This window comes from Monodelphis domestica, chromosome 2 (assembly GCF_027887165.1).
Source record: "Monodelphis domestica isolate mMonDom1 chromosome 2, mMonDom1.pri, whole genome shotgun sequence".
Taxonomy (NCBI): Eukaryota; Metazoa; Chordata; class Mammalia; order Didelphimorphia; family Didelphidae; genus Monodelphis; species Monodelphis domestica.
This window is the reverse complement of record NC_077228.1, coordinates 119,807,407-119,819,010: the sequence shown is the minus strand read 5'-3', so window position 1 is coordinate 119,819,010 and position 11,604 is coordinate 119,807,407. Positions and strand designations below refer to the sequence as shown.

Below are 11,604 nucleotides of genomic sequence, written 5' to 3'. Positions count from 1 at the left end.
TGGGGGTAAAAAATGGCTGGGGCCGCTGAGTTCCCGCCGGAGCAGGAGGAGGGAGAAGAGGAGAGCAAGGAGAAAGAGGTTGCAACGGCTGCAGAGACAGTGTCAGGTCCAGCCTCGTCCACCAGCCCCGTAGAGGATTTCCGGGTGCGCTGCGCCTCTCAGAAAGCTGTGGCTGAAATGCTAAAGATGTGCGGCCGCTTCATCCGGGAGCTGGGAGAAGTTCTGCCAGAGGAGAGTCGGGAGCTGGCGCTGAAAGACGCGCAGTGGGTATGGGCCGCTCCCACGTCAGCTGGCCCTAAAGGGTCAAAATCCCATTGCTTGCACCCCTTTCCTCCCAGTTTGTGTCATGACCCCTTAGAATAACACAGATGCAAGGGATCCTAGAGACCCTCTGACCCTGGCACCTTATTTTACAGAGGAGGAAACAGGCCCAGATGGGCTAAGTCTCACTTGCACAGGATTTCCCTAGGGATTGAGTATCATAGCAGGGAGGCCTGTTTAACCTCCTTAGGCTAGTGGGTTATCTGCTGGTCAACTGAATTCTCATTTAACTCCTGATGTCTAGACTTAAGGCATAGACTGGAGAAAAGAGAAAAAGAAGCTAATAAGGAAACTTGGGAGAAGGAATAGGAGAGACTAGAATAGGGGAGATGATGTGTAATATGTTGATGTCATTCTTTACCATCCATGTCATAGGTTCCCTGCAAAAAGTATGTTATCAAAATCTTAGAGCAGTTTTGGCACTAAGGCTTTTGGGACATTATGGATGTCCTGTTCAGGAAATTCAAGGAAAATCAAAGACCTATTCTGCTATTTGGGCAAGACTTTTGAGAAAACTGGAAAGTATTCTGGCAGAAATTAAGTTTCTAGGTTAGCTAGGTTTTGCAGTGAATAGAACATTGGGCTTGGAGTCAGAAACACTCATCTTTTGGAGTTCAGATGTGGCTACAAATACTACCTCTGGGATTCTGGGCAAGTCACTTAACTCTGTTTGCCTCAGTTTCTTTATCTATAAAATGAGCTGGAGAAGGAAATGGCAAACTGCTCCAGTATCCTTGCCTAGAAAACCCCAAATGGAGTTACAACGAATCTGATATAGCTGAACAGCAAAGATAAAGAAATTAAATTTAGGTCAGTATCTCATACTTGTATTATGTATACATACATACATTCATATGCTTAATAATACATACTATATTAAGACAAGGTCCAAAAGGATGCATGATTTATATATCAAAAGTCACATCACAAACAAATTAGAGGAGCAAAGAAGATATTATCTTTCTGCTCTGTGGATAGAAGGAACAACATGACCAAACAAGGTATAGAGAGAATTAAAGTCCATCTTCCTAACTCCTAAATTATCTTCCTGCTTCTATATATCCATTCTTAGTACCTCATTTGAGCTACAGTCTCACATGACTTACTGGCTTTTGAGCATCTAAAACTGAATGCCCTGTAGGCATTTGAAATTCAACAGAACTCCAAATCCATCTTGGAACTTCTTTTGAAACCTCAGTGTCATCATCACCTCCTCATTCTCACCTTACATTTCTCATCTTTTCTACCTTCATAACATCTCCCATATATCCTCTCACCTGGACTACAGCAATAACCTTTTTAAAAAAAGTTTTCTTTTAAAAAGTTCATTGTTTTGACATTTCTTAAATTTCTTCTTAGATCCCTCCTGTTTTCTTCTGCCAGTTCACTATTCCTTATTTAAAAAAACAAAACATTTTTTTTAAAGAAGGAAGAAGAGAAAAAAATTGGACATAATCAACACATCAAAAAAAATCTGACATTCTATTTAATGTCTTACACTTGTGGACCCTGACCTTTTCCAGTGAACTGGAGAGATCTTTCTATATCTCATTTGTGGCTGAGCTTGTGTATTATAATTTCACAACATTAAGTTTTAATTGTTTTATGTTTTTTCTTTCTGTTTTAGTCATTGTGTATGTTGTTTTGCTGGTTCTACATATCTTTTCATCAATTCATATAAATTCTAATCTTTACTAATATTAGCATAGTAATATTCTAGTAATATTCAATTATAGTCATATCACAATTTAGCCATTCTCCAACTGATAAGCAGTGATGAGAAGGAATACAAGGGAAATAAGGTTTTGTTGAAGGACTAACATATCCGGTTGGAGACCTTGCTGAGACCTTTTCAGGTTTGATCTTCTACCTTTGGTGTTTACCTGGTACCCTGTCCTTAACCTGTGGCTCCAAGAAACTGTAGCATATGAAATGGCCATACTCTGCTAAATCATCTAGGCAAACAGACTAAAACAGGTTGAGGATAATTGAAAGACCACAGATTTATCAGAGAATCAGTGGGGTGCCTACCCCAAGCATGTGAAGACCTCCTCAGGCTGAATGGGCAAATGAGAATTTGGTCCAATGTCCATGAAGGTGCTCCAAACAGGTACTGTAGAGTGCTTAGAGCCTCGTCATTAAGCCTCGTCATAGAAGCCAAGGTCATTCACTACATCACAAAGCTATTACCAATTGGCCTGATTCTTGTCTTGCCATTGGAGTTTGATGACTTTGTGCAACTCTGCCTCACTGAAATCCAATTCATGCACAAGTCAGGGCATCACTCCTGATATTTTGGTCCTCTTTGAAAATGAAGAGCAACAATAACAAGTCTTGTAAAAATAAAAATATAAATTAACATTAAAAAAAAACTCATTGGTAATATTGTTGAGGGCTGTTTCAATTGAATCATGAATGTAGAAGCCAGATTGTAGAAGGGTTAGAAATGAGTTAAATGAGTTAATGAGCCTTCCAATCTCTAAAGTACTTTGAGGGGAGTTAAGATTGGTCCTCCATTCTTTTTTTAAACTGCTTTCTTCTGTCTTGGAATCAATACTTAGAGTTGGTTCTAAGGCAGAAGAGCAATAAGGGTAGGCAATTGTGGTTAAGTGACTTGCTAAGGGTCACACATCTCTGAAGTATCTGAGGCTAGGTAACAGTTTACTGTCCTCCATGCAATTTACAATCCATTGTCAGTGATCTACTTGCTCTTCCTTACAGATGATATTCCACCTCCTGATTCTTTTGCCTTTACACTGGTTGTCAATGCCTAGAATATTCTTTGCCCCCTTACCTTTCCCTTTTAGCTTGTCTGACTGCCTTCAAGACTCAACTTAAATGTATGTGAGTGCCCTGGGACAAAAAGTGTTTTTGCCTTTCTTTTAGCATAGCAATTGGCATGGAGTAAGAGCTTAATAACTGCTTGTCAACTGAGTAGGAATCAACAGCATGATATATACTATGTAAAGAGCACTGGCTCTAGTTAGGAGACAGCCTGAGTTCAAGTCCTACCTCTGACATTTACTACCTCTGTAACATTTGTTAAGTCTTAACTTTCTTAGGCCTCAATTTTCTCAACTATACAATGAAGGGGAAGGTTAGATAATATGGCATCTGAGACCTCTTCCAGCTCAATTCTAATGAATGCTTTGGTGTCTGCCAGGAAAAGAGTAACTCAGCTTGTCATTCTTATTTGTGTTTTTAAATATCATTCAAAATAGAATTATTGGATTAGAAATGAAAACTTGGAAAGATAGTGGATTGGATATACAAAATACACAAGGAAGCATCATTTTAAAAAAAAAAGAGTAGCGTAAATTAATAGGAAATTTAACTAATGGTGTTAATTGCTCTGGTGGAACAAACATTAAGGTGATACCTGAAAGCGATTTATGTTCATAATCTATGTATTATTGATAAGTACAGTGTGCAGTCTTTTACAACATATAAGATTCCTTGTAACTCTAAAGAGCTCTAAAACTTAAAAGAATTTTAGTCTTCATTTAATCTTTTTTAACTGAGGTGTACTATATTTTGGACTTTAGTTTTTATTTATTTTTAAGTGTTACAAATTTTTACTTTTAAAAGTTCATAGATATGGTATAGATATCTGTTTTCCCTTTGTTTACCCTCTATCTACTCATAAGATTTTACACATATACACATGGAGAATTATTTTTATTTTGTCACATTAGAATGTGAGCTCCCTGAAGGCAAAAATCATTTTTGCCTTTCTTTATATCTAAGCTTAGCACATTGCTTTGCGCATAATGCTTAATAAGTGCTTGTTGATTGACTATAAATAATTCAACTATTGAAATGAATCCTAACTTTATTATTAAGGAAAAATTGTACTTAATTGTAGAATGGCCAATTAAGATGGTGCTACTTTTGAAGTCAGAAAGACTATCTTCTTGGGTTCAAATCCGAACTTATGAGCTAGAGGCAAGGCACTTAACCTTATTTGCTTCAACTTCTTCATCTGTAAAATGAGCTGGAGAAGGAAATGACAAACCATTCTAGTGTCTGTGCCAAGAAAATTCCAAATGGGGTCAAAGAGTCAATCACAACTCAATACATACATACATACATACATACATACATACATACATACATACATACATATATATATATACACACACACACATATATATAAAATATATGATGAAGCATTTTACCCAGGACAATTTTGTTAGATAAGTAGTATAACTATTAAGATCTCCATTTTACCGATGAGGAAACTGAAATCCAGGTAAATTTTTTTACTTGCTCAGTGCCACAAAGTTATAGGGCAGAAGTAGGATTTGAACTTAGGTCTTCAACTTCCTCCTTAGATCTGATAGATGAAGTCAATCTGAAGCATTAGTTGTAGACACTGCTTTAATAAAATATTTGCCATTTTTATTATTTTAATATTAAAGTTTTAATTAAAATTTTATTCTAATTTATTGCAGAATTTTGTAACTGCTGTGCAAGAGAATGTTAGTTTCAATGGACAGGCTTGGCAGGAAACTTCAGATAAAGAACTTCCTGTAGGTATGTGATTAAATCTTTTATACTCTATTAGCATAAAGGATGACTACTCATTTTGAATGTTAATTTTGAATGCTAATGTTGCTATTTTGTCTCTAATTTCAGTTTTCCACTTATGCTTAGAGAAATTTAAACTAATAAAGCAAGCATATTGTACTTAAAATCTAAATAAACAAATCAAATACCTTAGACTGACACCTTATAGTTTCTAGGTATTGGTAAGAAGCATTGTCACCTGGTTAAATCTTGATGAAGCTCTTGTATGCATTACATCATTTGATGCGTTGAGGGCCCTATCTGGTAGACAGAACTCATGGAATTTTCCATGTTTTATTGAACATGAACTGGAAGCTGAAAAGCCACATGGTCTGTTCAGCATCACAGAGCTGAATATGGAAGGAATGAGTATTGATACTATTTTGATGTCCATTGATCTTTGTTTTGTTGATTAAAACTTGAAAAATGACTTGAAGATGGTAATTAACTTGTAAGAAACCTTACCATGTTGGTGATATTGAATAGCTGGGGAAGTAGGTATGTTTTAGTGATATTTCCTACTGGTCACATAGCACAGAGAGTTTGTTTTGACTTTGTTCTATAGGGTCATTTTGGATGTATGTACTGTTTTTTAGTATAAAAAGAGCATCTCAGGCAGATTAGTGTAATCAAAGTACTTATTAAATGATTGAAGCCTCTTCCCTTTCATCCATTCTCTTCACTCTCTAATGATGAAGGGAGTGGAAGTTTTAGTGAACATCTTTCTCCCCCAAAGAGGCTGTTTTCTTCTAATAACTTCTCACATTTATCTAGTGGCCTTTTCTCAGGCCTTATTCTTCTTGATCTTTGTAGTATCTGATACTTATTGAATGTTGTCTCCTGATTGCTCTTTCCTCTCTGGGTTTTCATGGCATTTATTATTCTTGGTTCTCCTATCTATCTGATCATCAGCCTCTTTTGCTAGATCATTATTCATATTCCTCTTTCAACTGTGGATTTATTCAAGGTTGTCTGTCTTCCAGGGAGGAAATCGGTAGCAGGTGTGGGGACCAGAAAAGTCTTCCCTATTGTAGATGGCATTTGAACCAAGTCTTAAAGGAAACAGGAGATTCCAATAAGTGGAAGATAGCTATTGCCAAAGTATAGAAGTAGAAGGTGGAGTTTTCTGTTGAATGAACAGCAAATATTCAGTATAGCTGGACTTTAGAGTATGAGGAGAGGAGTAATGGATGAGAAACCTAGAAAGGTGGGAAAGGACCAGGCTGTAAAGGACTCTTAAGTGCTGGGAATGTTGATATTTCATCCTTGAGGTAATAAAGAGCCATTATAGTTTATTGAGTAGGGGGCCACATGGTGACTCTTGTACTTTAGGAAAAGCATTTTGGCAGCTATCTAGAGGTAGAGTAGGAAGTGACTTGAGAAGAGATACTGATTAGAAGACTATTGCAGTAGTCGAGGGGAAAAAGGGGTGGCTCTGTGAGGAAAGAGATGAAGATGTGCATGAAAGAGGCTGTGTTGATAGAAATGACTATTTGATAACTGATTAAATGTGTAGGCAGAGAAAAAAATTAGGATGACACTGAGGTAAACTTGATTGACTGGAAAGATAGTGGCACTTTTAATAGAATTAGGGAACTTTGGAAGAGAGCTGGTTTACTGGGAAATATGATGAATTCCGTTTTGGATAGGTTAAGCTTGAGATAACTCCAAGACAATTAATTCAAGATATCTAGTCAGCAGTTTGTGTTTCAAGATTGGAACTCAGGAGAGAGACTTAAGACTAGATAAGTAGATCTGGGAATCGTCTGAAGAGATATAATCATTGAATCCATGAGATCTGATATAGTTATAGAGTAGCCAGAAAAGTGGAGCAGAAGGGCCCAAGATAGAATTTATGCCACCATGGTGGGGTGACCTGGATGAACTTTCAGTAAAACGCTTGAAAGGAGCAATCATACAGATAGAAAGAGAACACTTCTAGGAATGCCCAGAGAAGGAAAAGTATTCAGAAGTATCTAGGCTTATCATCTTTCCTACTTAACCATCTATCTAACTTGCCACTGTGGCCTCTATACTGCTAGGAATTGCCTTCTGAAACTGATAAATCTTAGACACCTGTACTTTGCCTTCCAATTCGTGGCTTATATTATAGTTTTGTAGCTTATATTATTCTGTCTTCCATAATTAGAGCATATGCTTCTTGAGCATCTGTTTTATTCCTAGCATTTACCACATTGCTTGACATAGTAATTGCTTAATAAATGCTTTTTCGTTCATAAAGAAAATAGGCTCAGATTAAATGACATTTTTCAGTTTTGCAGATTGACCAATAGATGGTGCCAATAAGTCATTTTTTTTCTCCATTGATATCTGTTTTGCCTTAGAAACTTGTTTTTTAATCATAAAATACTACAGTCTTTTCTTCAGGCTAATAGTATAGTTTCTTGAGCAAATTAACATTTTAGTAAAGATTTCAAGTTAAGAATGTTGCAAGGTAAGCATTATTTTTATTGGGTAGACTTAAGATATATTGTATATTTTAATGATAACGATAGTTTATGTTTACATGATATTTTTGCAATTTACAAAATTCTTTCCTCCCAATTGCTCTATGAAGTAACTACTGCAAGTATTACCTTTATTTTGTAGATTAGTAGTTTTCAGATGAACTATTAATTGCTTTGAATACAACAAATGCTTAGCACAACCTGCTCATTGGAATCCATAGCAGTGCAAAAGAGATTGATCTTAAAACCACAGGGAGGAGAAAAGTGGACTGAAGAATGCATATTGTTCAGACTGTGACATGAAGTTAAGAATGCAGCCTATTGAATCAATTCAGTATACCTTGGATAGGTTTTATACAGAGACTCAGAAATGAATAGAAAAAAAGAGGTATGGTTGGATTGCATTTGAGAAATTGTGTGTATTTTCAATGAACCCAAACTGCTTACTACCACAAAAACCTTTATCTTTAATACTAATATTCTGACAATAACACTATGTGGTTGTGAACCATAGATCACCTTGATATCAGAAGAATTAACATTATAAATAGCCCATAGGGTAATGAAAGGACATAATGTGCATGAATAGCTGTTTTACATGTTATGAAAAATGATTGGTGTACAAGGAATGGCCTAAAAATGATAGAAAATACATAAGATCCAAGGATGGATCAGTTGTATAGTGAGGAGGGGACAGTGTTTGGAAAACCCAAGTAGTATATTAATACCCCATAGGATCCACCAAAATTGCTAGAAGAACTTTCCTAACTGCATTGGGTAGGAAGAACTATGAGAAATAGTGATAAGAATTACACAAGTTAAGTTATGGAGAATTTATGATCTATGCTAGTAAAGGAACTAGATTCATGAATGAAATCCTTGTTCTACCAAAGTACAGAGGAGAAAATTGAGACTTAGATTAGTCAAGTCCATCAACATAGTGGATGTTTAATACTGTAAATATTTATTGAGTGGAATTGACCAGACTCATTGCAAAACTCTTTGTAAAGTGACTAGCTTATCTAATGTTAAAAGTTAGCAGTACCATTTTGAGAACTATTTAGCTGGTTTAATTTTGCACCACTCCCTCCTTGTATTGAATTTGGGAAATTTCATGAACTTTTAGTGTGTATAACATTTTACCATATGGTTTATATTTGTTAATTAATTTTCCTCATTATTTGGAAATTTTGTTTCCAGATGCATGCTACCTTTTTTAGCATAAGTATTTAAGTTTCCTATAGAATATTAGTACCATATTCAGAAGAATATTTTAGGCATAATTTCTTTTGTTTTTAAATTATTTTTATGAATTTAGATCCCAAGATCAGAATTCTTGAAGATCAGTTTGATGAAGTTATAGTAGATACAGCTACAAAACGTAAGCAGTATCCCAGAAAGATTCTTGAATGTGTCATCAAAACCATGAAAACCCAACATGAAATTTTGGTAAGATGGACCATCTTTTTTTTTTTTAACCCTTACCTTCCATCTTGGAGTCAATTGACTCCAAGGCAGAAGAGTGGTAAGGGCTAGGCAATGGGGGGTCAAGTGACTTGCCCAGGGTCACACAGCTAGGAAGTGTCTGAGGCCAGATTTGAACCTAGGACTTCCTGTCTCTAGGCCTGGCTCTCCATCCACTGAGCCACCCAGCTGTTCCCCCCGCACCCCATCTTTAAAATTATTTAAAATATAAGTTCATGGAAATTCTTATAATGAATTTTAGTGTTGATAGCAATGTCATTTATTGAATTGAGCTTGAATTGAATTGAGGAATTGAAGTCAGGAGACTAAAAGAGACTTTATAATCTTATCAATTTGAAAAGGGAATCAAAGAGAATTCACTATTAGCAATTTTCTCCTTTCTTTGTCATTTGTAATTGGTATTGCTAGACAAAAATCTATACTTCTTTCAGAGCATAAGAACATCTCTTTTGGAATGGCATTTAATATGATTATACATAATATTTGTATATCTGTAGACCATTGTGCTTGTTTCATGGGAGAAAATATACAAGTACTGATATCAATGTGAGGCCTAGTTCTGAAAAGACTACATTTAAAGTAGTCATGGAACATGCCTTTCAAAGGGAAAAAAAGGTTGCTGTATTGCTTATAGTAGTTTATTCAACAATCCTAAAATACTTGATTCTTTTAGAAACATAAATATATATTACATATGGCCATGAATGTAATCTTTTAGTAAAGAAGAATAGCTTTGTTGAAGTACAAACTCTCAAGGCAAGGAGTCCCTGGGTTTTTAGTCCTTTCAATTCTAAAACCTATGTGAGAGAAAGTGGAAAGAAGACCTGGCTTCATATCCCACCACCTGTATGATCTTGGGCAAGCTTGAGTAAATTGCCTCACTAAAAGTCATACAGCAGCATAAGCACATTAAAAACTTACTGAGAGCATCCCCAGGAGATAGAAAAGAGATGAAATAAATACGTAAAGATGAAACAATGTAGAAGATATATCTTTCTTATTTCAAAATTTTGCTTTGGCCTGAAAGGAAGAAACTTCTTTCTCTTTATTTCTCTTTTTCTTTCTTATTTTCTTTTTCTTCCCTTTACCTCCGATACTGGATGACCAATGATTGCCAGAGGATTGGCTATTATTCCCTATATAAAATTGATTTTTGTAGTCTATGCTGGAAATTCAGCTATTATTTGTAACATTATTTCTGTGCCACAGTGTGTTCCAAATTCCATGTCACTGAAACTTTTGAACCTTTTCACAACTTGGGGAATGACTATAATAAATGTAAAATCTTTGCAATGTAGGTTGGTTTGTAGATTGCTTTTTCTGATCATTATCTGTGGTGCTGTTCCTTAATATGAACAGTAGATGGCAACACTGAAAGGCAGAATTTAGCCTTAGTTGTATTTGAATAACTTGCCTGGGGTTGGTGTTTGTAACAAATACTGATGCTAATATATAATATTTGCTTATAATGATCAAAAGAAACTCACTTTTAAAGAAAGCTTATGTTTCCTGATAATATTGAGTCATTTTTTTCATCAGTTCTAATTTGTTCCTATTTTTAGAAGCACTACCGGCCTATTGTACACCTAGAGGAGATCAAATCTGATGCCAAACAAGGTGAGTCCACATGTGGTTATAGGGAAAATGAAGTATAATCTTGAGATTGTTTTATACAGTTTTTGTTATAGTAGGTTATCAATAAGAATGCCTTTATCTTTACACATCCAGTTTGGTGTTCCACAAATGTATAGCTAAAATAGAAAGGGACAGGATTCTTTAGGGAGAGAAGAAACCTAAAAAGATAGGTTTCTCTAATGGAACAGGCAAGTTTTTTTTATACAGCCATTGATAACCTGAGACTCTTTAGAGGACAAACTATCTGTAGAAAGATAAACTATATTATTAAAAGTAGCTAGGTGATGCAGTGGATAGAGTGCTTTATTTTTGACAGTCAAAAATATCTGATTTCAAATTTGGCCTCAGACACTTATGTGATCCTGGGCCAGTAATTTAGTCATTCTTTGCTTCAGTTCCCTTATCTGTAAAAATGAGAATAAGTATAGTACCTACCTTCTAAATTGGTTGGGGGGTTAAAATGAGATAATATTTGTAAAAGTGTTTTGCAAAGGTACTCTATAAATGCTGGCTATTAGCTATTATGAGAACCCTTGATTAGTATTCTTTTAAATACAGTAATTTCTCATGTAAGTTAAATACTTATACAACTTGTGACATATATTTTAAACATGAGAGCTGAGAAGTTTTCAGTTGAGAGTACTTGGAAATGACCCTTCTCCATAGTACTCTTGCCTTTCACCTTTTACCTGTGAATGAGATCCATAGCAATAATCTGTTATTTAGTAAAGTTTCTTTTTAAAAATTTTAATTTAATTTTTTCCAAGTTAACATTTTTTCTCACCCCAAATATCTTAAAAAATGAAGAAAGAAAAGAAAAATGATCATAACAAATATGCATAGTCAAGCAAAACAAATTCCTACATCAGCCATGTCCAAAATTTTATGTCTCATTTTGTGTCTTAAGTATCATTTCTCTTTCAGGAGGTGGGTAGTATTTTCATCCTTGGTCCTCTGGACGCATGATTGGTCACTTCATTTGTTCTTAAATCTCTTAAAATTGTTTATATTTGCAATATTATTATTTTATAAATTGTTCTCTTGATTCCACTCCCTTCACTTTGCATTATTTCATAGAAATTTTCCCAGCTTTTTCTGAAACTATCCCTTTCATTGTGTCATATGT

General features: G+C 35.2%; 1 protein-coding gene across 1 annotated transcript in view; it reads left to right on the top strand.

Moving 5' to 3' along the window:
• Positions 1-12: 12 nt before the first annotated feature.
• NSL1 (NSL1 component of MIS12 kinetochore complex) overlaps positions 13-11,604 on the top strand; it is a 29,165-nt gene continuing 17,573 nt past the window's right edge. Inside the window, exons 1-4 of the mRNA XM_003340138.4 lie at positions 13-267; positions 4,776-4,857; positions 8,677-8,807; positions 10,406-10,460. Of these exons, the coding sequence (XP_003340186.1) occupies positions 13-267; positions 4,776-4,857; positions 8,677-8,807; positions 10,406-10,460 (523 nt within the window). The remainder of the gene's footprint in view (positions 268-4,775; positions 4,858-8,676; positions 8,808-10,405; positions 10,461-11,604) is intronic.